This window comes from Melanotaenia boesemani, chromosome 6, assembly GCF_017639745.1.
Source record: "Melanotaenia boesemani isolate fMelBoe1 chromosome 6, fMelBoe1.pri, whole genome shotgun sequence".
NCBI classification, from domain to species: domain Eukaryota; kingdom Metazoa; phylum Chordata; class Actinopteri; order Atheriniformes; family Melanotaeniidae; genus Melanotaenia; species Melanotaenia boesemani.
In genome coordinates this window covers 34,448,877-34,476,262 of record NC_055687.1, presented here as the reverse complement: position 1 = coordinate 34,476,262, position 27,386 = coordinate 34,448,877, and the positions used below count along the sequence as shown (strand labels likewise).

Below are 27,386 nucleotides of genomic sequence, written 5' to 3'. Positions count from 1 at the left end.
AATCAAAAAAAAGAAAAATCATCAACAAAACCTGTTTTGGATTTTTAAAGTGTCACAATTCCATTTATTTCATTTAATCACAAAACTTCCCCAGAGGAGACAATTATTTCTGTATTTATGCATTTTCTGAAATGTAATGTTTTTTTTTTCCTTTTTTAACTTGTCCTGTCTAGCACGGTAGCAGCAGAATGATGGTCTGGCTGCTATGTTGTGCCCAACAAATTAGCTTTCTAAAGGGGAGCTTTATGGGTATAAGGCTCCTCTTGATAATCTGATTTATTTATTTACTTATTTAAAATTATGGAATTTACATAATGTTGCTGGACCTGACTGGACAGGAAGAAAAGGAGAATAATGAGCAGAAGTAAGTAAGACACTAGAAAAAAGTAGGAGAGACAAAGATACAATAGATAGAGGCAACGACCCCTCAGTCCAACCCCAGACAACCACCTGCTACGCCTGTACAGAAACACAACAGAGAATTTCCTACGACTTTTACAGGTAAACAAAGCTAACAATCATCAGGAGCTCCTAAAATAAATAACAAAATAAATAAATAAATAAAAACACAAAACATCATGTATTACATGTATCACAACAACAACTAACGTACCAGAAACCCCCACAAAAAATAAAATGGAAAAAAAAAAAATAAATAAATAAAACTAAAAAAAGTATCTCTTAGTGCAAAAACCCACTGGACAACTGAGTGACTGAGTCAGCATGCAGAGTATGACGAATGAGGAGTGAGCAGAGATGATTAGTGGTGAGTGTGATCGTGAAAATGCGACCACGCCTCTACAGAGGCTAGAGGCAGACTAGCGTGGTCCAGAGACCCGGGTCATCAGCAGCAATCCCAGACCACGAACCCCAGCCAACCCACCACGAACACCACCCTGGATCCACTCGGAGGAAGGCCCCAGCCAGAGACCCCCCTCGGTCACAGGGTACAGGCCCCGGCAAGCCAAGATTGGCTGCTGCTGACCCGCCAGGTACATCCAGAGCAGCCAGAGTGAAGGGCCCAGGACCCCAAGAGCGCAGAGCCCTCCTCCCCTGTCTCCTGTGGCACCCCCATGCTGCTCACAATGCTGTCTGATGTGATATTCTCCACCCTCACATACGGGCACATGCCTGTGAGGTAGATGTGGATCCAGACCGCTAGTGGAGCATCCACCTGCGTGTGCAGTAGTTTTCTGTTGAGCAGAGCAGATCAGATGGTGTTAAAAGCACCAGAGAAGTGGAATAACATGACTCTCACAGTCTCCTCTCTCATATTTACATACCTTCATTTGTAATAAGGCTTTTTATAGAAGCAGGTTTGTCTAAACTGACTAGTATTTGAAGAAATATTATTTCTGTGATTTACTTTTTGGTAACTTTAAGTCTCCAGCTCAGTGGAAGGATCATATTTCTGGATGCATGTGTCAGCTCTGGCTATGTCTCACAGCGGGGAACAGAGGTAGGAACAGGGTGGCTAAACTCTAAAAAAAAACAATTTATCTGATTAACATGAAGACATGATGGGATTAAATTATGCCAGTCAAAACAATTTTAGAGTAATAATCTAATAATGCTTACTGTCAAATGTTTATGAGTAATTCAACATTATGTTTAGGGTCTCCTGCTTAACATGGAACAATGAAAGCTGCTCTGCTGTGTTTTTGCATACTTAGTTTGGTTGCACAAATCCTTCTCCCCTACAAATTCTTGGCGCGAGATCAATAGATTAGGGTGTAAATCTTGTAACTGTCAGCAAGAAAAGTTCAATTTGTCTGCTGTCTTGGCAGTGTGTCAGGAAATGTTTGACCCTCTGACCTCTGGGCCCAAGAGGAATGTGATATAAAGAGCAGAGGTGGGGGGGGGGGGGGGGGGGGGGGGGGGCATATAAATGCTCAGCCAACAACATAGCGACCACAGTTTGCCTGATTCTCACACTTCTATTTGAAAGAAGGTAAGACTAGATGTGTGGTTTTTGTTAAAATGTTCTGTAAATGGATGAATGATAAATGAGAGAAAATGTAAACAGTTTAAAACAAAGCATTATTTTCTTGTTGCTGATGGGTTTATACTACATGAACCTGTGTTAGCACATCTAAACTCAGTTTCTGGTTTCAGACTGGATGGTTGTAGTGAAGGAGTACAGTAATGAGCTTTGCATTTAGTGTAACTTTGTTTCTTCCAACAGATGAATCCTCAAGTCTTGTCATCCATCCTGCTTGTTGTTTCTGCTGTCCATGCTTTCCAATACCAGGAATTAGTGCAATACGTTGATGAGCACAAAGAAGAATATGTAGAGGTACAAATGCATCTGCCTTGTATTTTATCAGCTGCCAGTATTGGATAGGACAAGAGCTGCTTTCTTTAAAAACTCTTCATAAAATATACACCAGAGTTTTGTAAGAAAACCAGATGTGAACATAAAATTATTGACTGTAACTCAGATTTTTGAGGGTTGTTAAGCCATGGGTGTCAAAAACACTATTAGCATTCTCTTGATAGTAGTTTTAACTCTGTACCAGAACCGCAATGCTTTTCTGTTTGTCTAGAACAAATATTACAACTAAATAGGTCAAAAGACATGATTTGTCCAAAGGTAATGTTGGATATGTGGACTACTGTTACCTTTGGAAACTAGGTGATACTCGAAGTCTTCGAATGTTTGTCAGAATTGCGAAAATATTTTATAATCTCGCAGGTAGGCCTGTTAAATCTTCTCAAATCTTTCATGTACAAGACAATTCAAAGTGCTTTACATAAAACATTACAGCAGGGTGCAGAAATAAGTGCATTAAAAAACAAAGATTAAAAGAAATGCAGTTAATGAAATTAATACAGAGGGAAGATGCTAAAATAAAATAGATAAAATGCAAGAAATATTGTTCCAGTGTGGAGAAAGACAATATTAAAACATGATTCCAGCTTAAAAGAACCAGATGTAGATTTTGACTTCTGTTACGGCCCCAGGCCTGTTCGCCTGTGCAGCAGAGAACAGGTGGGTCTTTAACCTGGATTTAAATAAACTGAGTGTTTCAGCTGATCTGAGGCTTTCTGGGAGTTTGTTCCAGACATGTGGAGCATAGAAGCTGAATGCAGCGTCTCCATGTCTGGTTCTGACTCTGGAAACTGATAAGAAACTGGATCCAGATGACCTGAGGGTTCTGGTAGGTTCATACTGGGTCAAGAGGTCTCTGATGTATTTTGGTCCTAAACCATTCAGAGTTTTATAGACCAGCAGCAGAACTTTAAAGTCTATTCTCTGACAGACAGGCAGCCAGTGTAAAGACCTCAGAGCTGGACTGATGTGGTCCACTTTCTTGGTCTTAGTGAGGACTCGAGCAGCAGAGTTCTGAATCAGTTGCAGGTGTCTAATTGATTTATTAGGTAAATCCTGTAAAAACACTGTTATAATTATCAAGCCGACTAAAGATGAAAACATGGACTAGTTTTTCCAGGTCCTGCTGAGACATCAGATCTTTTACCCTTGACATGTTCTTAACGTGATGGTAGGCTGACTTTAAACAATATATCCAAATAATCTGGTGACCACATGCTGATTGTGATTAATAGACGATTTTTAGTCTATGATGGTTATTAGACATAAAGCATGTGTCAAATTAGCATTTAACACTTCTTTCCCATAAATTATGTTTTGAACATTAGATTGCTGATTATTATGTTGTGAATATTTTGTCTATATATACATTTCAGACACTGAGGGACTGGGTTGCTGTCGAAAGTGACTCCAGCAACGTTCTGAAGAGACCAGACCTCCACAATATGATGGAAATGGTGGCTCAGAAGTTACGACTGATGGGAGGGACTGTCGAGTTAGTGGACGTTGGAGAACAAGAAGTCAGTGCAAAAAAAATCTACACTGACTTCCTGGTTGCTTGTCATTGAGCCTTATTGAGATATTAGTTATTAGTATTTAGTTAGTATTAGCAGCTAACTTTAAACTAATTAACTAGCTAAATAAACAAAATCTAATATTTTTTTTTCTTCTTAAATAACTTGTAAATTTCTTTTGTCAAGTCAGTGCTTCTTACCAAAAACATAAACAAACATTTAATTCTAACAATGTGCAATCAAATTACAAGACATCTTGTGTTTCCATGGCAACTTCTCTTTACTTTCATTTCTGGGATATTTTCTGTCCTGTCTCTTCTTTCTTATTTTGTCCTGACAGGTCGTCCTACTTTCTGTTTGTCCTGCCTCAGCATCCCCTCCTCTTTCTATCAACACCCAGAGAAATAAACAAAAAAGAATGTAATGAACTATGTTTTCCATTTCTCAACCAGTAAACATCAGCAGAGCAAATAAATGGTCAAACTGGTGTCCATGAACAGCTGCATTGAAAAAATAAAGTTATTTTAGCCCAATTCATGTTTTTTGTTAACCGTTTTATTAAATACATGTCTGTCTTGAACAACCATCATAACTGCATGAATGATTGAAAATGCTGTGTACAATTACAGCATCCACCCTCATCCTGATAGATATACTATGTGTTATACTGGAACCTGTAAAATCAGCGGGAAGGAAGACTAATCATGGTGTCACTGTCTATTTTTTGTTTGTTTATCTGCAGCTTCCTGATGGACAGACTCTAGCTTTGCCTAAAGTAGTGACGGCTCAGTTTGGGAATGACCCTAGCAAGCACACAGTGTGTGTTTATGGTCATGTGGATGTCCAGCCAGCGAAGCTAGAGGACGGCTGGGCCACTGACCCCTACAACCTGACAGACCTCAATGGTAACAGCCTTCAACCTCTTCAACAAACATGACAAATTCACAGCAGGAAAAACAAACACTGTTAAATTTGAGCAATATGCAGCTTTCATAAACACATCTGGCTAGATTCTGATGAAATCTAAATTTACTTTTCTATAGATTTTTTTTTTCATGCTAGTTCCATCTGCTCAACATGACTGAATAATCATGCACCTAACCCCAGTGTATGATAGTTTAACTGGATTTAAATCTACAACAAAGCTCTATTGATTGATAAAGAGGAAATGCGAAGTATAATGTTAGGTTAGTGAAGGTCATTATAAAAAACAGATGCAAGTTTATTGACAAATTATTGAATGAATTAAATCACTGAATGAAAAAAATGAATGAATTTCTATTGTCATTGCATTAAAAACCATACAATCACATTTAAAAACTACACAATAAAAAAAAAAAGCTACTAAAACTAAATCAACATGGCAGGATGAAATGAGGCAGATGTGAAGGAAGAACTGTTCCTTGTTTGATGATAACATAAGCTTAATTTCCAAAACTAATACTCAAGTGATGGACATATTTATTTCATGAATAAACCAAATGATTTTTGTGCTGCTTTACTTTTAGGCAATCTATATGGAAGAGGAGCATCAGACAACAAGGCTCCAGTTTTAGCCTGGATCCATGCTGTAGAGGCTTACCAAGACCTCAATATGGTGAGAGGAAGTTTACCATAACAGTGGATGCACCAGAAGGATGAAAAGTATTAAAAAATAAGAGAACTCCACACACTGTTATTTTACTGAATCTTTAACATGTGTCAGTATATCTAATCTTTACCTGATGTTCATGGTTGAATTGTTATCACATGTATAAATACATTCACGTTTATATAGAAACAACCAGAACATTCTCACGCACTCCAGCAGATTTAAATAAAATGAATGTGGTAAAGTTAGAAAGGAGATTGTATTTATTATCACAAAAATATAACTTCCAATAAATCTATACTACATAACTTTATGACCTTAAAACTCTGTTTGACTCATTTTGATGATATACTGTCATTCATTATTCACATACTGGCTGCATTTCACTTTATGGTGCATCATGCACCAGCAACTGGATATCAACACACTAGCTCTTTTTAACACGCACCATGACACCCAAGGAGACTTTATTGGAGGAAGAGAGCAAAAAGTCAAAGAGCAACATCAGATTTACGTTTACTGGCTCAGAGAAGCGACAGGAGGCTGAATTAGCCGTCAGGTGACACCTCAGTGTGAAAATCTGCAAAAGTTCAGTAGTTTTAATTAGATGGGTCTTTTCTCTACAGAGAGACAACTTTCTGTTCTTGTTACTTATTGTTCAACATATTAAGTTGTCCTTACTGTCTACCAGGAACTACCAGTGAATGTGAAGTTTGTCATTGAGGGCATGGAGGAGACAGGGTCTAACGGCCTGGATGCCATGATCCTGGCCCAGAGAGACACCTTCTTCTCTGACGTAAACTATTTCATCATCTCAGACTGTGGCTGGCTGAGCAGACGGCCGGCTCTCACCTATGGCACCAGAGGAAACTGTTACTTCTTTGCTGAGGTTTTGTTTCCATCATTCTACTCAGATTTAAACATACTATGTCCCCTTTTATTGAATTTATTACTCTGGTGTCTTCTTAGATCGAAGGACCTATACAGGACTTGCATTCTGGTGTTTATGGAGGCACTGTGGTCGAACCAATGACTGACCTCATTGGCATTCTTGGTGAGTCTACTTTATGTCTATCCAACTGACTACCGCTGTTGCTCGGCCCTTTGATAACAGTAGCACAGCATGTTGGTTCAGATTCAAAATAGGTTCCCATTACCTGATGTTGAATAAAATAAAACTGAGAGGTTGGTCATCCATGCGGAAAAAATATAACAACTGGCTTCAAACTTTTTTTTCATAGAAACTTTAGTGTATTATAAAACTGACAGAAATCAGTGTCTAATTTTAGGGAATTTAATGTGACTGAATGTGTATTTCCACTACAGTTTTATTAAATTGAAATATAATCCCTCAAAATGTCTCACAATAGACAAGGGCCATTCAATCCGGTCCTACAAGGGCCCCAATCCAACAGGTTTTCCATGCATCTGTAATGGATCTTAGATGTTACTACTCCAAAGTAGCTTGAGATTCCCAGTCACACCAGCCCGGTAAAGCTGGGCTCACACCAAACGATTTTCATGATCGCAGACTAAAAACGGAAGTCTGTAGGAAATCTTAGGAGTTTTACTGGAGTCACAGCGCGCTCCCATCATCTCGGTTGTTGGGTGTAAGCTGGTAATCTGCGCTGGTTAACGTCAATCTTTCCCTAGTCTTGGACCTGCGACTATATCAATCAAGTTTTGATATTATCGCAAGTCGCAGTGATGAAACACGATCAACAACCAATAGATGAGCTCTGACAAAAGCAGAAACAGGAATCCCGACAGAACACCGGCAAAAATGGACCAAAAAAACAAAAAACAAGACGAACAAGAAGCGGTGATGAAACGGCATTGGTGGACCGTCCAGAAAGAGGAGCGGATGGTTATTTAGAAGTAAACGTCTGCTGTGCATCATTTATGTGTTACAGTATAATGATCTAACAAATGAGAGAAGAATGAAAACTCATTCATACCTCCAGATTCTGTTGAGTTGGTGTAACACCTGGTGGAGATGCAAAGCCACACTTAATGATGATGTGTAATTCCACCCTGGAGGGAAACTCTCCCCTTGTTTGCTTTGGGCAGATCAGCCCTGTTTGATATCACCTGTCCAACATATCACAAAAAAATGCTAAAAGAATCTAGTTGTGCTCTTATAAATAACGATTCAGTCTTTGTCAAATCTTAGTCTAAAACTAGGCTAAGACTTAAAACTTAAACATTTGCCTTTAGATGTGAGCTGGTGGTTTTCTATAGTCTTTTGCAAATCTTTTAAAAGTCTTCTAGTGCAAGCCCAGCTTTAGAAGCACAGATGGGGTTTTAAAACAATACAGGCATTTATCACTAAAAGAAAATAGAATATTAAAATGAGTGGAAACCTAAAAGAATAAAAGTCAACTTAAAATGTTGGTCTAAAAAGAAAATAAAAGTCCTGCTATGCTGCCAGTCCAGACAGGCCAGCATACCGCTCCGGGCTTTCCTTGGCCCACCGATCATCGACCTGGAGGCGTTCCTGCAGGATTCGTCCCACTGCAGGATTCGTCCCACTGCAGGACTCGTCCCACTGCAGTCCGATCCTTACATCCGGCGCTGGGCCTTGTGCGCCACCGCCGCCGTCGTTGCTGCTGTCAGGAGAGAATAAAATAAATGCCAGCTCTTCCTATTACCAGCAAACTCCAAGGGCCAGCCTAGCCTCTAATTCCAGTCGCTTCCCTTCCTTCAAGTGACCATGTGAGGGCCCATCACTCCACTGTCACTCAGGCCGGATACCCTTAACATAAAGCAAAAGAATAAAGTCAGCACACACTCGGGTCATGTGGGGAGACCACACACCCACACTCCAAGCGAGGCATGACCACTTTCCTTCCTGCATGAAATAGTGAGCAATGATTCAGTGGAATCCGGATCTCGCAACGTCACCGAAGCCAGGGGATGATCGGCGTCGAGGAAGCAAGTCCGACCGCGTCCCGAGAGACAGCAGCCACAGCGAGCGGGGGCGGCCAAGACCCTCTCACGCTGTCCGGGCTTCCGCCCGTCCTCCGTCTGTCCGCGTCCTTTCCCTCCTGCCTGCCTCTCTTGCTTGGTAGCTGGTGTCTTATTTATAGGAGAGACAACCGGGGACTGCAATGGAATTATACTCAGATGGGTCCCATCTGCATACTTCATGATCAGGTAACCATCCAAGTCCCACAACACACAATAAAATGCACAGCAATAAAATTAAAACATGGGGTTACCTGACCATAGTGTAAAAACTCAAGGCAATATTTTGCATCTTGTGACATATCTCTGCTTCAACACACCTGACTCAAATTAATTAGTCATTGTGCAGAACTTGATTGGCTGTTAGATTCATTTAATTTGATGCAGGTGTGTTGATACAGGGATACAACCTGCTCGATTGCGGCCCTCGTAGGACCGAACTGAATAGCCCTGCAATAGACCCTAATAGTTAATAGTGTGTCCCAATTCAGGGTCTGCACAGTTTGGAGTGTGCAAACTACCTAGGCTATGGAGTGTCCTCCTTAGTCTACTTTGAAGCCTGCTTAACGTTGAAATGGGATAAACTAACAACAACATAGGACGTTGAATCACTTAATCCTTTGAAATTACTCATAGGACACTTCAATGGATGTTAACACCGACTGTAAAAAAAAAAAAAAATTAAAAAATAAAACACTGTCTGAGGCTCTGTTATTTTCCAGTCAGTACACACTTCATTAACCTCTTAACAAGCCACAAAAATCAAATATTACAGAATTTTAATGTCACCATTTACCAAACATGTTTTTCATGTACTTGGTTTTGTACTGTTTCTGCTAAAGTGTAGTTATATATATATATATAAAAAAAACATACTTTTTTTTCCAAAATTTTATTGAAACCTAAAACCTACTCTTCTGAGCTCGGTTGGTCACTTGCCACTGCCTTGTACATGATGAATTCTGGGAGAAAAGAGGCCATGAAGGATACATCACCAGCAGCCTTCGTTTGAGACCAAATGAAATGCGGATTTGAAAGGTGGATTCGGAGGCTCCTTGTAAGCGTTTGAATTGGGACAGTGCTTGGTGCACCACAATGATGTATGTAGCCGATGAATACACACTTCAAAGTGTGCAGACTCTGAATTGGGACACACCTTTAGTCTTCACATACTTGTTACTGGAGGTTACCAGAGGATTCCACACAGCATCTGACTAGTGGACGAAAAACCCCATCGACTCCATCCCTACTCTGTTTCTCCATCATCTTCCTCCGGGCACGGACATAACCATCTCAGATTTGTTTCTACTTACATTTGCTTGTGCCCAAGTCAACTTAAAAAGTAGTACTGTTCTCTCATTGGCTACTGTGCTGCAGCAATGGAACATTGTAGAGATGATAATTTCATCAACAAGCTTGTCTTAGAAACTTCTTATAATTTGTCAACCCCCTTCGCTGCCCCTACTGGCTACTCATACATTGCATCTGGGGTTAATTTCTGAAGATGTTCACAAACAATGCTTTGAACAAATGAAATATATGTGACGCACCTATAATAAACATGCATTTGTGTGATTAAAAGCAAGTCTTTTCCCATCCTTACACTGAACTTCAGTAGCTTTGACTCACTAATATTCTTACCTACAGAGTGACTGCAGGGTCTGCAACCACCTGGTTTTCATTAACTGATTTCAACACCTGATGCTTGTATTAGTAGTATAGTTTATTTTGAAATCACCCAACACTAAATGTAATGACTCGCTTTAAATTGTCAGTTCAAGCCCTTCAACATTTTCATCCTCTGTAATATCACTCCTTAGACACTTTGATTAGCCCCAGCGGAAAGATCCTGATTCCTGGTATTAGGGAAGCCGTGGCTCCCCTCTCGGATGAAGAATGGAAAATGTACCAGGATATCGAGTTTGACATGGAACACTACAAGAATAAGATCGGTGTCAACCAGCTCATGTACAACAATAAGGTATTATGGCTGCAATCTTAAAAGCAGATCGCAAGTTTGTTCGCAATAAGAAAACTGATTGTCATTTTGATCACGGCTTGAAAGGTGGACCTGTTGGCTCACATGTGGCGCTATCCCACTGTCTCCATCCATGGTATTGAAGGTGCCTTCTCTAACCCTGGCACTAAGACCGTCATCCCTGCAAAGGTTACTGCTAAGTTTTCAATAAGACAAGTCCCCAACATGGACCCTGCAATGGTCAAAAAACAGGTAAGACACCATTGTATGCGTGCTTCTAGTTACTATTTGAAACTCCTTCCACTTATCTTTACTTTCTTTTTTTTAACTCCATGCTTTAGGTAACAGATTACCTGCATTCAGTGTTTGCCAAGAGGAAGAGTCCTAATAAGCTAAAAGTCACTATGGTAATCGGAGCCAAGCCCTGGCTGTCCGACACTCAGCATCCTCTCTTCGAGGCTGGAAAGGCAGCTGTCAAGAGAGGTACAGGATGGCTTTATATCAAACGCTCATCACTACATGTCAGCAGTAAAGATAAAAGTAAAATCTAAAACAGCATGAATGGGCTCTTTACTTTGGGGATGGCAGTAAAATGTTTGCCTTTCAGCTATAGAGAGCAATAAAAATACAAAAATCAGACAAATTCTGTTCCACTTTTATTAGGCATGGTGTTATCTCACCACATACTGGGCTGAAGTTATGATAGACCTTTCTGCATAGCTAAAACCTGCTGCCTTTCTGCTCATTTTGTAGGATGCAGGCCAGTCAGCTGCCACCTAAATGAATCACACTCAAAGCAGGGTTCAAAATTCTAGGAAAGCCAGGGGAGCTCGGCTCTCCTGAAAAGTAGATGAGCTTAATTGAAAACCCTTCCCTGAGAGACTACAGCCCCGTTTCCACCAGCAGGTCTGGGTCAGTATGGGTATGGAAGACTGAAGCTGGCAAAATAAAAAATAAATACACAAATATCAAAATGGCTAAAACAAATATGACAATAAATTATACAAAAGATATTTAAAAATCATTTTTCCATTAAGAAACTGATAAAAATGTAATATGAAGTTATCAGTTTCAGTTGTTTTAATTTAACTTTGATTAAATATACCTATTTATTTACTTTTCCATGTAATTTCCAGTTTAATTTATTTTTTATTTGGAAATTTTAAAATTCTTTCCTTAATTTTTATGACTGTTTTTATTATTTTTCTTTCATATGTTCTTATCCCCAGAATTATTTTCTTCTTTATTTTATTTTGATCTGACATTTTATTTATGTATTCATTTAGGCATATTATTTATTCAGTCATATTTACTTCATTATTTCCAAGCTTGCATTCTCGTCCTCCATTTGTTCATTGAGCCATTTTTATGTTTGTGTATTTCTGTTTTGCCATTTTAGTCCTCCGTAATGGGACTTAAAAGGAGGTAGTAAAGTAGATCACTGGTCACATGTCACCTGTACTGCTTGACACAGCCCCCATGGGTTCCTATGGTACTGCTTCATTTGCCCCACCAGGGTACACATCTACAAGGGTCTCAAAACAGACCAAATTACACACATTAAGGATGCAGAAGTTGGACAAAATTCTCCGAGTCTGTCTTTAGCGTAAGGACGTAACCCTGCCAGTGTTTAACCACGTTGCTGTGCACTAATAAATATGAACGTTCATGTGACTTGTGAAGCTCCAATGTATTCCCCGAAATAAGACTCCCCCACAAAACTTCCAAAAAACCAAAGTAATTCGAACCGTGACTGAAAGTAAATGTTGTTTTAATCTGGTGACAATTTCATCTGCTTTTCCCAGTCAGTGTTTCATGTTGTGAAATGGACAGAAAAGCAGCGTAAAGGGCCATGTATGCTCAGTGTTAAATATATGTCTGTCCGTCCTCTGCGTTCATGCTGTGTGTATTTTAGTACATTGTCAGAGAGCTTGTGGTTGGGGGGAAATGTTGTATAGCTCACGTGTGACCGGTGGAAAAAACAAAGAAGAAGAAGAAAAATGAGATGACTGAACTTTTTGAAGAGGGGCTGTGTAAATATGAGCAAAAGTACAGACTTTTCTTTTAGGTCTCTTAAAAAAAAGTACGTTATCATGATCTCCTTCACCATCTTGTTCGTCTGAAGCTGGGTTCTTGACTCCCCTCTAATGGACGCATTATGAAACAACCATGCCAACGTAAAGCACATAAGTGTATGTGGGTAGTATTGGATGTTTGAAACAGACGAATCTATATACAGATGCAAAGGAAGCAGAAATTTGTCCTTACAAATAATGGAGTAATTATATAAGCACCATCCACATGAGATTATCTGGTATTTTTATGAGGAAATCCATGGCTAACCCAGATTTTGAGTAATTTTAACATTTTACTTGGCTTTTCATCAGTACTTTTATGGTGGGACTAGAAGAAACAATTTAGAAAATGCTTTTAAATGAAGAATTAAGAACTCAAACAATATAGATTTTGAAGAGTTTTTCTGTGCTTTGCAATTATAAAATGATCATGTATCTACATTTTTTTTACTTTTTAATGCCAGCAAAATACTGACAAACAAGACTGTAATGCAAGGTGAAATAAAAAAAACTGTAGTACCACATCGTATATAAAAGAGAGAGAAAGAGAACAAAAAGAAAAAGTCCTATCAAAGCAAAAATGGAGGGTGAGGGGCAGGAACGTGCTTACAATCACGATGGGCAGATTAATGATATAAATCAGTTATTGTTATTTATCATGTAATTAATTGTATTATCTGTATTTATTAATTTATTTATTATTCATCTACAGTTTTTAACGTGGATCCTGATCTGATTCGTGAGGGTGGGACCATCCCTATCGCCAAAACCTTTCAGGACGTGACTCAGAAAAGCATAATCATGATGCCCATCGGAGGCTTTGATGATGGACTGCACTCCCAGAATGAGAAAATAAGCAGGTTTGTCCTCAGGCTTAAAACTCAAAACAAAATAATTAAATAAAAATAAAAAAATTATATAAAAGAAATCTAAATAATTTCCCACAGAGTTTGATGAACCTTTTATAAAAATAATTTTTAATTCGTCATTATTTCTTTGCACTGATGTTTATCCACAAATTCAACAGTAAACTGGTAAAATTTCCAGCATAAAAGAGCTGCAGTGACTGAAGTGAAAGGCCTTCAAGGGTTGACTAATTTAAAGGAGTCATGCCTTCTTTTTCCACAAGGTGACAAACGTGTGTATTTTAAATATTCTGTACATACTTGCAGGAAAATAATTTATTACAGCTTTGTAAAAAAACAAACAAAAGAAAGTGCTTGCTGATGCTGACTCATATTAGAAACGTGTTGGTGTCCATGGGCCATATTCCTAATGATTCTTAGTTTCTCCTAGTGGCCAAATTCTAAGAAAACCCTTGGAATCATAATGTTTTCGTGAAAGTGAATAGTAGATCCTAGTAAAGATAAAATGTATTTCTAAAGAATCTCAGCTCTTAAGAGCTCCTAACATGAGACCTGTTAAGAGCAGGGAAGAGGACTTTTAAGAGGCTTAGGAGTTCCCTGAACAGAGGAGAAAATGGCGTTGTGTTGTCATGCCGTCGTGTCTAACACACAATCCAGGACTGCACGTGACGTGAAGCAATCCACAGGAGGTTACGCAGCATCAATCGACTTAAATGATCCGTGAGCTCGACGAGGAGCGCACAGCCTGCAGCAATACCCACGAGTCTCTAAAACAATAACCAGAGTGAGCAGCGCTAGACGGACAAAACAACAAACAAAGGCTGTGAGCCTACCTGCACCATCCAGGAGGGGAAGTTATGGATGCCAGGAAGTGACATAACCCCAGCCACCAGCAAGCAAGAGAGGCAGCATGTACACATTGCTTACCTTTTATATGGTCCTCCCCTCCAGTAATTGGCTGACAAACACATATTGCCATCAATAACACGTGTCCTGCTACACTAGCAACAGGGTCAACCACATCTCATCACTAAACTAGGAGTTTCTATCCTTGCTTAGAGCTCTCCAAGAATATTCTGGAATCACTTCTAAGCTAATACTCCTTGCTAGGAAGGTTCACTTCAGTTTGATAGTTATTTTCTGTTTTTGTTGTTCAGTGTCTTTATTAGCTTGTTGAATAAAATGAAGAATAATTTGATCAGCCTCTCATCAGCTTGATCCACTGGTTATTGATTTTAAAAACGGTGGTTACCACACAAATCAATGAGAGGATCTAGATATCCAGCAACACGTTATCCCACATTGACCAATCACAAGGGAGTACCTCCACGTAACCGTCCGCATAGCTGGGGTGCACATCAGGTCTGGAGAAGGTGGACATGGAGCCTCTGCGGCCCCATGTAGACTCCACAGGGGTATAAATCCGCCTTAAGTCTCGTCACCTGTTATTTCATGTATAAAACAAGCTTAAGCATCTTTTCAAACAAAAAAATCCAAACAAATTTTATTTATAAATGCTTTCATGCACAAAGCGTCACGAAGTGCTTTACATAATAAAAACAAATTATGAATATTAAAAACCTTCACCAGAGATCATAACAGCAATTTAAAAACATACCCCATTGTAGTCTCTTTCACACACAGTACTGACCAGGAAAAAAATGTAAAAAAAAAAATTAAGAAAAACAAGCAGACAATGATCTGTTTTATCAGCAGGTGTTTACTTTGGGTGATGCTGCTGAATGACTTTTATCACTGCTGCACAAACACACTTGAATGATAAAAGAAAACAACTGTTTTTATACAGATCATCAGTTTCATCAGTTTCTTCATCAATGTTGGTTGTTTAACTTCAGTTGTCACATCTGCTGGTTTTATTACAGAAATGATCACCATGGAGACGGTTGTTGAGATGATGATACAGTGGGGCAAAAAAGTATTTAGTTAGCCACCAATTGTGCAAGTTCTCCCACTTAAAAAGATGAGGCCTTTAATTTTCATCATAGGTATACCTCAACTATGAGAAACAAAATAAGAAAAAAAAATCCAGAAAATCCCATTGTCTGATTTTTTTAATGAATTTATTTGTAAATTCCTCTGTAAAGTAAGTATTTGGTCACCTACAAACAAGCAAGATTTCTGGCTCTCACAGACCTGTAACTTCTTCTTTTAGAGGCTCCTCTGTCCTCCACTCGTTACCTGTATTAATGGCACCTGTTTGAACTCGTTATCAGTATAAAAGACACCTGCCCACGACCTCAAACAGACTCCAAACTCCACTAACTCCACCAAGACCAAAGAGCTGTCAAAGGACACCAGAAACAAAACCGTAGACCTGCACCAGGCTGGGAAGACTGAATCTGCAATAAGTATGCAGCTTGGTGTGAAGAAATCAACTGTGGGAGCAATTATTAAAAAATGGAAGACATACAAGACCCTTGATAATCTCCCTCCATCTGGGGCTCCGTGCAAGATCTCACCCCTCACAGGGGGACCTAGAGAAAGACCTGTCATGTTTGAAAGCGAAAGAATGCTGAGTTGCATCCAAAGAACACCATACCTACTGTGAAGCATGGGGGTGGAAACATCATGCTTTGGGGCTGTTTTTCTGCAAAGGGACCAAGACGACTGATCCGTGTAAAGGAAGGAAGGAATGGGGCCATGTATCGTGATATTGTGAGTGAAAAAACCTCCTTCCATTAGCAAGGACATTGAAGATGAAACGTGGCTGGGTCTTTCAGCATAACAATGATCCCAAACACACCACCCAGGCAATGACGGAGTGGCTTCGTAAGAAGGTGGTCCTGGAGTGGCCTAGCCAGTCTTCAGATCTCAACCCCATAGAAAATCTTTGGAGGGTTGAAAGTCTATATCTATATCAGTAGGTAGAGTGGTTGTCTTGCAGCCTGAGGGTTGCTGGTTCGATCCTTGGCTTGTCGAGCTCATGTCAAAGTGTCCCGGAGCAAGAAACCAAACCCCAAATTGCTCCTGATGGGTCGTGGTTGAAAGCCTTGCATGGCAGCTTCCGCCATCAGTGTGTGAATGTGTGTGTGAATGGGTGAATGTGATGTATGGTGTAAAGCGCTTTGGGTATCATTCCAGGTACAGTAGTTGAGATTCTCCATGCAGCTGTAATAATTACCCTGGTACTTGCTCAGTGATGTTGATAGGTTTTCAATGTAGGTGATTCCCTGGGACCAGCAGGTGACGATTCAATGGATCCTCAATTAAAAAAAAAACAAAACAAACAAACAAAAAAAATTTTATTTCTCATATTCTTCTATTTCTTAAATTTTAGTGTTAAACTCCTTTGATGGTGGTCTGGTATGATGTGGTTATAATTAATGGGCATATTCATGTTTAAGAAATTAAAGAAATAAATTTCCAAATCTGAAAAGGTCACATACCTTAACACAAATCAATCATACCATATACCAGTTCTGAATATCACTGTTTCTGTAACAGATGCCAATATGTTTTTTTTTGTGCTATTGTATTTTTTTTTAAATCACACAAACCATTGAAACAACAGGCACCATAAACAACAATAAATTATGATTTACAAATCTGTACATCTATTAAGTTAAATGTGTCAGTGACACAATTTGCATTCTAGCTGCTGGCATTTTGTTTTATTTCATTGTCTCTTATGCCACTCGACTCCCCAGCTCCTCCACTTGACTCAGCTGCTTCCTCTACCTCACCTGTATCACGCTGTTCTGTACCTCACCCTCAGGATACTCCTGCCTGTCAAGCAATCAGTCAAGATTAGAACATATATATATATATATATATATATATATATATATTAATCAGTCTGGTCTAATGAAATGCAGCAGTCAGAGGGACTGTTTACTGATTCCATTAAAACGCTCCACTAAAACACAGATAAAGAGCAGACATATGCAGACATTGAGCTCGGAAAAGAGAGGCACAAACTGAGTTTAAAGTGGACACTGGTGCTCAGGCTAACATAATACCAGCCAACACATTCTACCGGATATTTGGAAACGTACCTCTAAGCCCAGCAGACAGCTCAAAGCATTTGGTGGACATGCATTGAAAATAGAGGACCTGCATGCTGACATGCAGGGACAAGATTTAAAAGAGATTTTCTAAATTTTCTTAAAGTGAATGCTTTCACATGCTTCCATAAAATAAGGGAAATTATGATGAAAATCATAATTTCTCTTAAGGACAAAAGAGCCAAAAATGTATGATGCATCTATTGATGTGGATAACTGTGTACTTTAATTGTGCTGCTTACTTTTTATTTGCTTCTTTGTTTTTCCATCTTAGGTACAACTATATTGAGGGAACCAAGTTATTTATTGCCTTCCTTAATGAAGTATCGCAGATCAGGAAAACCATTGTGTGATAAATGAAGGCATGATTACGTACGATGACATCTTCTTCAACAAGTAGTCCAGCTCCTGCACCGAGTGATTTGATATTTTTACTGCATCTATATTTAATTTACATTTACTACTCAGAGCCAAACTTTTAAACTAACTCAAACTGCCTCTCTGTATTATGATTGTACTGTATGTAATAGCATATGTTAATAGTTACAAGTTGAAATAATTCTCTGTTATCTAACATTGCTGTTTTAATCACAAATAGAAATGTAGGTGTGTCAGGAAGCACTGTAACTCTGTGTGAATGTGTCATATAGTAAAAACTATTCAATGCAACAGCCTGTAATATCTTTATTTTATAAGAAATTGTCCTGTTGTTTGTTTAATAGCATAAATAAACACACATTCTTCCTTCATTCAACATTCAAATACTGATAAAAAAAAAAAAAAAAAATCAAAACTTTTTCAAGTGGCCTGAGAGACCACCTATTTTGCCAGTACTCTTTGTATACACTCACCAGTCACTTTTTCAGAGCCACCTTGCTACTACCAGGTTGGACGCCCTTTTTTCTTCAGAACTGCCTTAGTTCTTGGTGTCATAGATTGAACAAGGTGTTGGAAACATTACTCAGAGGTTTTGCACCATCAAACAGTTGCTGCAGGTTTGTCGGCTGCATCCATGATGAGAATCTCCCGTTCCACCACATCCCAAAGCTGCTCTACTAGACTGAGATCTGGTGACTGTGGAGGCCGTTGGAGTCCAGTGAACTCATTGTTCACTGTACTTCAAAAACTCATGTTCAAAAATGCAGGTGGAGATGATCTGAGTTTTGTGACATGGTGCATTATCCTGCTGGAAGTAGCATCAGAAGATGCTCCACTGTGGTCATAAAGGGTTGGACATGGTCAGCAACAATACGCAGGACAATTGGAAACCGGTATTACCGGAAGCAGAAGTTGTATATCACTGTCTGGTGTATGATGTCCTGAGACTCAGTAAATTTGTTGCATGTTGTTCCTGTCTCCATCTCCCTGTCTCCATCTCACTAATATACTACAACTGGCGACGAGGATAATTGGCAAACTTCTTCTCGAGGGGAAAGAGGACACTCGGTGTCGGTACTAGTGAGTACGATGGCCCTTTTTGGAAGAATTGATGAGTTTAAACTGAATAACGAGCCATGGTCAACGTAAATTTAGCAGCTTGAACAGTTCTTTGAGGCTAACAATATAGTCGAGGGAAAACAGGTAGCCACATTGCTAAGTGTTATGGGCGTGGCTACATATGGACTTTTAAGGAACTTGGTGCAGCCAGACAAACCTAAAGACAAGACGTATGATGAAATTGTGGTCATTCTCAAAGGACATTATGAGCTGAATCCTTTAACGGTAGCGGAAAGATTTTGGTTAAACCAGTGCAACCAGAAGGCTAGCCAGCCCGTCGCACTGTATGCAGGTGAGTTAAAACAGTACGCAGTTAACTGTAAGTTCGGGGCGAACTTAGACTCTTCTTTGCGGGATCGCTTTGTCAGTGGGATAAAAATTAAGCCTGTCAACAGAGATTATCTTGATGATCTTGATGATCTCACTTTCGCCAAGGCAAACAAATTGGAGACGGCTGACAGATGCACGTCAGCTCAGAAGATCAGAGAGTGAACATGTCAGAGCTACCAGCGTTCAGAAAGTGAGGCTACAGGGGACAAAAAACTGCTACAGATGCAAAAGGAAGAATCATCATGATAGTGAATGTCATTTTAAAGAGACTGAATGCCATAACTGTGGAAAAATCGGACACAGCAGAAAAGCATACCATTCCAAGACACAGGAAGCAAAGGAAAAGTCCACACACAGCTGGAAGCAGAAAGGGAAAAATACAAAGTATGTGGAAGTCGAAGAGGAAACTGATCTGAAAGGTTTTCCTGACCATCACAAGCAAGGAGGTGGAACGATATAAAGAGACATTGTCAGTTGCTGGTGTTGACTTGGAGATAGAAATAGATACTGGTGCAGCTAGGAGCATTGTATCATAACAGACCTATAAGAAGAAATGATCACACCTGCCTTTACAGAAAAGCACGGTCAAGCTTAGAGCTTATAATGGAGGCCATATTCCTGTTATGTGTGAAATAATAGCCACAGTGGTATGTGTCAAAGGATTTGCCACTGTTAGTTGTTAAAGGGAAAGGAGCAACTCTTTGTGGTCGGAACTGACTTGAATGCCTCAGCTTAAACTGGCAACAGATCAAATATTTGCATGAGAAAAAAACACTTAACGATGTTCTGGATACATACTATGAAGTATTCACAAAAGAGTTGGGAACTATAAAAGACATTAAAGCCTCCATCATTGTTAGACATGAAATAACCCCCAAGTTTTGTAAATACAGACCCCTCCCCTTTTTTATGAAGAAGCGAGTGGAGGAGGAGCTTTGGGGACTGGAGGAAACTAAAATCATTTCTTTCGTGAAGCACAGTGAAAGGGCAGCACCAGTGTTGCCCGTGGAAAAAAAGGATAAATCACTGTGCTTATTTGGGGATTATAAGATGCGATCCACTAAACTTAAGTAGATGTGCATACAAACATCATCATTTTGTACAAGGTTTAATCAATATCTTGATTAATTTGTAATCTGAAACTTTATCAACATGTGTCTATCTTTTTAAGGTATAACCCTCATTCTATTTTTATTATGTGATTATTATTCCTTTCAATGTGTCATTTATGGTTTAATAATGTTTAATTTAAGACTTTAAGAACTTAGAGACATACAGATGTTAACACAGATTTTTAATATTGATACTCTTACAAAGTGATTATAAAGTTTAACACTAAGACCGCCCACGTCTGCTATCTGAGCTGACCACCAAAGTCCTGAATGTTCATTGGTTAAAATATTTTAAGACACATCCTTCTCGTGGGCGTTATCAATCAGACACACAATTGGAAATTGCGTTAAAAAATTGTGCACTTGCTCCAGTCTTCACACTTGACAAGTCCCATACATCCATCATTTTTCTGTTATAACGGCCAGACATGTAGAAGCGTGATGGGAAAGGTTCTATGGATGGATTTGAGAATAAACACGGCGTTAATGGAGGAACCCATGAACGTTGCCTCTCTAGAGAATGAGGGTGTCTTAACAAGCACTCTTTTCCCAGTGGGAGGATTCCACACTCACACTTTTCCCGCATTATTTTTTAAACTTGCGACAGCCCAGCTGTGTTTTGCACCAACGTGTGCTCTAGTGGATCTCTGGTTGACTAATATATACACATATATGTACATCATTGTACATGCATCTTGTTGAGTTTCTGTCATGGTTTGCTCTGTTTGTGTGCTCTGAGTTTTCAGGTAGGGCTAAGCAGGTTGCCAGGAAGGCTCAGGGCGGAGTCTGGAGCTATGATTAGAACCACCTGCAGCTCGTCACTCTGCTACTGAAGGACATGCTGGAGCTGCAGTCGTTGCCAGATTGTCTCTCCTTGTTGTGTGGTAATTAGGCCCACTCTAGCAATTTTCCTATGGTTATTTGCAACAATCTTACCTTGCATCTACCTTTTCTCTTCAGCACATTTTTGGTGTTTATCCAAGTCATCCCTGGAAGCAATTCAAGCGACTCTGGATCAGGACTTCCTCTCCTGTCAAGTCTTCTGTTTTGCTGATTCAGACTTGCCTTTTTGCCCTGCCTGTTCATCCTGCCCTCCCGCTGCACACAGTTCACCACAATCGGAGATCTCTCATCTAGCCACCACCATCAGACTCCATCTAGGATTTCAGTAAGCCTCAGATCTTGCTCTCAAAATCCTATGTGCTCCTGATTCACACTAAAACTCTGCTCTCTCTCAGGACGATTTTCAGTGACCAGGACCAAATCTTCCTTATTTTAGTTATAAATAAATACCTGTTTATTTATATTCCCTCTTCCGTTTCTTGTTAAATCTGCTTTTGGGTGCTCTTCTCCATAACGGTCTTGGACCGTGATAGTTTCACCATATTACACTTCAAAGTATTTAATTATAGTTGCTGTGTGTTAAGTATCTGTCCCCACCCTCCCTATGTTTTTTTTCCAGAAATAAAAACAGATCTGACACTCTTCTGGCTACTGTACAGTACAAGCTGTTAGATGCTGAACAGCAGAGGCAAAGTGATGCAGCTTCAACATGCTGCAGTTCTTTCAGGAACAGGAACAAAGCAGGCAGAAGAACCAGCGGCTTGAAGGGCACAGCTTTGATGGAGGGTCTCTGGGGTGTAATGGACAGGATGGCGGGAAAAGCCAAAGTGATATGCATAATCATATACGTCATGTAAATAGTTAAATAGTTATTTTTGCACTTCTGTATTCACTATAAAAAATAAATGACATTGTAAAGAGTCAGAAGTTTTCAGTTTATGTCAGTTAGATGTGGTTTGGCCACATCTATGAAATATTAGCTAATAAAAATATTAAGTAGTCATTAACCAGTAATAGCTATGAAATATTATATAATCCATCTTTGCTCACTACGTTTTAAGTCTTTATCCTGGGGTGTGCATTACATTACAGTTTATCAACTTTTTAAAATGCAGCATATCACAGGATGAAATTTATCATGTTTAACGAAGGTCTGGCGTGAAATACTTGTGGACACATAAAAACAAACACCTGTAAACATTCCACCACCCCTTTCTACATTTTAACCGTCATATTCAGCTAATTTTGTGTGACGATGTCCTCATAATTCATCTAAACCATAAGTCAGTCACAAACAGCCGCTTCAGTGGCGTTAAGGGTCTTTCCTTAAGACCCAACTGGAAGGTGTCAATATTCGTCCCGTGGGGGATTCAAACCCTGGTCTTGAACACGGGAGACTGCTGCTCTACTGACTGTACTACCCAGCCACTAAAACAAGCTTTTTCCACCAGTCATCAGCTTTGTTCTGGACCAACCAGACAGTGAGAAGTGTTGTTCAATATGTCGCAGCAACGTCTGAAACAGAACACGAGTTACAATAAACCTTCCGTCTGTAATATTCACTTAAAAGTTAAACTTACATGTCGTCTCATTTGTCTGCAGCGCTCTGCTCTCCATTCTTCCTCCATGAAACAAAGAAATATCGCCTGCCGCTGGATTCTTCATCTCCTGACTCTCTGTGAGCTCTTCCAGCCTCGACGTTAGACGTCTGATTTGATCATCTATCATTAATATTCCCGTCATGCAGAGCATGAACGTGGCTACCTCTCCGCTCTACATATTAGCTTCTTGGTGGTGCTGTTTTCCTCTAGTTTCTTTTGTTGCTGTGCAGTGCTAAAGTAATACGTCACTGTCGCAGAGAGTTGCGTTACATCGGCTCCCCAAACTCATGTGCAAATGCAAAATGAAACAGTTCCCCTGGGGAAGGGCAGTTCATAGAACTAAATTCAAGGCAGACAGTTCTTTGAACTTCTCTGTCTGAATGCCTCTGTTGTGAAAGACATGTCAGCTATGTATGAGGGTTATTTTGCACATTTTGGACATTTCGATGTTCTTACATGCATGTAGTTTGCTTTAAATAAAGAGAAATTTAAAAAAAATTACATATAAACAGTAAATTGGGGTAATAAATAATATCAAACTAAATAATTCACAAAGAAATAAATGTGTTAGAATGCAAGACTAAAATGACCATGACAAAATGTTTGAAAAATACTTGAGACAGCTCAAACATTTATACTTTTCTGTGGCAAATTACAGAAAAAGACTAAGATTAAAAAGACTAAAAGTTTTCAGAAGATGCCATTTCCATAACAGTTTAATTATTTTAAAGGCCAATTTGACATATATCAGCGTTTTTTAAACTGTAATTACCACAAATGGGAATCAGCCCTGTTATGTTGTGGATGCATCAGCTGGAAGTGGTGGGGAGGAATCCTGGTGTCGTGAAGAAGCCGTAACTTCAGCGGCTTGATTCACAACACCAGCTAACCCTCCCCACCCACACACTCACACAGTGCTGAGGATGTCGGGCCAAAAGTTTATCTGCTGTGTGTTAGTGTAGATTCAGTCAAAATAACGGCATAACTATGTTTCTTGGTTCTTGAAGGTGTATAACTTCTCACCCTTGTTTGAGCAGAGTTTTTTGCTTCCAAATCACAATGCATTTGGAGCAACTGCAGTCCAGTGCAGATTTTATGTCCTGTCCAGCAGCTTGAAATCGTCACTGTGGTGTGTTCAAGTGCTGCTTTGTTTGTTCAGTTTGTTCAGCTGACGTTACTAGATGATCCAGTTGGGCTTCTCTTCTCTGAGCTGGTTCGTCTCGTCGGTTTGGTGTATAAGAGGCCTAAGAGAGAAGAGGTAGAGTGAACTTCAAGGTATCAATTAACCTGTGTAGACATGGGAAATCCAGGTGAGCATGCATAAGATATAACGATATTCTATTTATTTTCTATTTATTGTCTTATTCATCAAGTCGGTTATGTGTAGGATTTATGTTAGGATTATTTGTACTTTAGTAAACTATTCCTGCAAGGTCTCATAATACTCCAAACGCTTTGCCATTTTAACATGTAATTTGTTTCTTACTTGAAAAATTTCACTTGACATCTGACAAAATCTGACCCAGAGTTTGTACATTTAAGGAAGATCTGAAAGGACCTGCAGCCTGCCTCTCACTCTCATGACCCATGTCTTAATAAACTTACAACAAAAACAGAATGTTTTGTGGATTATTTCTTTGTTGATACAACAAATCTTGGTAATAAATTTTAAACTGTTGGAAAGCCTTTTAATTTCCATTTTAAATGGAGCCACATTTATAAGGAAAATGAATTTGTGGGATGAGCACCAGAGTGTGTGGATTGTACCCATGAAAAACTTGCCAAACACCTGATTCTGCTGTTGACTCTTGTTTGGTGGATAATTGAAATATGAAGAAGAAGAAGAAGAAGAAGACACATTGACAATGTCACAGTTTATTAATTCAACAATTAGGGGCCACTGTAGTAAAACGCATTGAATTTCCAAGTACTGCTTGTATTGGTGGGAACTGCCATGCAAGGCACTAACCACGACCCATCAGGAGCAATTAGGGATTCGGTGTCTTGCTCAGGGGCACCTCGACATGAGCTCAACGGGCCAGGATCGAACCGGCAACCCTCGGGTTACATAACGACCACTCTACACACTGGGCTTGCCGCCCTGTATTTACTATACAAGATAAAAAAAAAAACAAAAAAAAAACAAACAAACAAAAAAAACCCACATACAATATATACCATGATCTGGGTGAATACTCGATTATGATTGGCTGGAGGGTGTCCATTAAAACGTTATAATGGACACCTATGAAAGAAGTGAATGGTGGATAATATTTCTTGCAATTAAAACGTTGTAGGAAACTATCTGTGGACTTTGACTGTTTGAAACAAAATGTTGCATCATCCTCTGGACATACACAAGCTGTAAGAGCTGAACCTGCCTCTGAAATGTTTGTGTCACGTAACACTGCGGCCAACCGAGCTGCAGGTTCTGTGTCAGAGCCGGTTACCATGGCAACGTGTCACAACGAAATAGTCCACTCAGCCACTTCTTGTGAAAAACTTACGATTTTAACGGTAAAAAACAACATTAATGCAAAAATAATTTATTTTAAATTTTTTTCTTTTGTAAGTGACCAAGGTATAAGATAATGCCCTTCAAGGTGTCCATTATCATAAATTAGTGGACGATGCAGAGGCGTGATCCGGTTGCTTCCGTGAAGTCCATTATTTATGATAATGGACACCTCGTCAGGCATTATCCCTTACATATATATATATATATTGCTGGGCAACGATTAAAATTTCTAATCGCGATTAATCACATGACAATACACACAAAATGTCTCTTTCCTTTAAAAGAAGGCTTACAGCTACAGTATATAAAGAAAATGCAGTAAATTTTGGTTTACAAACACTAAATCAGGGGTCTCTAACCTGCGACTCTGGAGCCGCAGGTGGCTCTCTGGACCTTCCACAATGCCTCTAAATACATGGCTAAAACGTTTTTTTTTTTTTTTAAATCTATCTTGCTTGTCATTGCTGAGAAGTTTGATCATTGGTCTTCACATATGCATTTAGCTTGTTATATAATATTTTATCCAGTCTATGAAAGATGGCCCAAACTCAAATTAGTTTAATGTTTCAAATAGAAAATTCCCACTTTGCTTTTTCTGCATCTAAAGAAATGACTGTAAATTCCAGATTATGTACAGTAGAATAATCTAGTATGTTAATTAATCTGCACATATTAGTAGAGCAATGTCTACCTTTAATAAAGCCTGTTTGGTCAGTATGTATTATTAGAAGGGTTATCCTTATTTTAAGATCTACGTTTATTTACGTGGTTATAATAGTCGTGTAATATTAGCTAGGTTCATATTTGAAGATATTTTTTGTTTTTCCTTTATTTCTAATATCATATTGTAGAAAGTGGGTGCCAGCGTTGTCCTGAATTCTTTGTAGATTTATGCTGGATAACAATCTGGACCTGGAGCTTTATTGTTGGGAATATGCTGGAGAGCTTCATGGAGTTCATCAACTGAAAGTGATGAATCCAAGGTTATTTTATTTTCATGTTTTAATTTTGAAAGATTGATGTTACTAACAAATTGATCAATATCCTCATCTGTTGTGTTTAGTTGTGATTTATATAATGTTTTATAGAATTCTCTAAAACTGTTATTTATCTTGTCAGACTCATGGTTGATATTACCTTCTGGATCTTTTACAGAGGAGATAGTTGTTTTTTCCTTGTTTGTCTTTAATTGTTTAGCTTGGAACCTTCCAGATTTGTTGCCATGTTCAAAGTGTAACCCTTTCTGACTGGGCCACACCAACTTTAAAATGAAAAGAAACCATAGGTTAAAAAGGATCAAGTGAAGAAGACTGTGACACCAAGAGGAGGCAAAAATGGTTTGACCAGATTTTATTGGTGCAAAAGAATTTCTCTTTGTCAAGAAAATTACCCTATGCAAAACAAATGCTTCTAAAATAAAAGAAGAATCCAAAAGGTCCCTCAGTGGCTAGACCTGTCATAGTCCTCAGTTGGCGTGTCGTTACTCACAACCCGGGAAAATCAACTCGTCAGGTACTGGTACCTCAGCCTGGCTACACTAAACCTCCTTCTGGAGGTGGTCATGACCGGGCAAGGTCCCCACCCTGCCCGTACGTCGCGCCCTTCCTTCAATCAACTGTTGCTTGCTGCTACTGTTGGTGCCCTCTTCCGCACCTGGCCACATCACCCTCTGCCTCTGGGTTGGATGTGGCCCTTGGATCACCGCTGTCTCTTCCATGCCAGTCCAAAAAACACTTCAAATCCTCTGCCTTGCCACCATAAATCTGTGGGGTAAACATAAGGCAAGGCAAGGCAGTTTATTTATATAGCACATTTCATGTACAGGACAATTCAAAGTGCTTTACATAAAACAAAGATATTACAGATATTTAGAATAGTGAAAGGCATCAACACATAATCACAATAAAATAATAAATTACATTAAAATGATTAAAAGCAAGATAAGTTAAAAAAAAAAAAAAAAGTTACCGTGCAGATTTCATGCATAGGCACATGAAAAAAGAAATGTTTTTAACCTGGATTTAAAAATGTCTACATTTGGGGAAAGTTTAATCTCCACTGGCAGTTTGTTCCATTTGTTTGCAGCATAACAGCTAAATGCTGCTTCTCCATGTTTAGCCTGGACTCTGGCCTGGAC

General features: G+C 39.2%; 1 protein-coding gene across 1 annotated transcript; it reads left to right on the top strand.

Moving 5' to 3' along the window:
• Positions 1 to 1,895: 1,895 nt before the first annotated feature.
• On the top strand, positions 1,896 to 18,017 carry zgc:114181 (uncharacterized protein LOC619255 homolog). The gene is made up of 12 exons (XM_041989046.1): positions 1,896 to 1,951; positions 2,186 to 2,296; positions 3,709 to 3,852; positions 4,589 to 4,751; positions 5,355 to 5,443; positions 6,129 to 6,329; positions 6,410 to 6,491; positions 10,225 to 10,385; positions 10,470 to 10,634; positions 10,724 to 10,865; positions 13,170 to 13,317; positions 17,623 to 18,017. Exons 2-12 carry the CDS (start codon positions 2,186 to 2,188, stop codon positions 17,699 to 17,701), a joined length of 1,485 nt encoding a protein of 494 aa, XP_041844980.1. The 5' UTR covers positions 1,896 to 1,951; the 3' UTR covers positions 17,702 to 18,017.
• Positions 18,018 to 27,386: the final 9,369 nt, after the last annotated feature.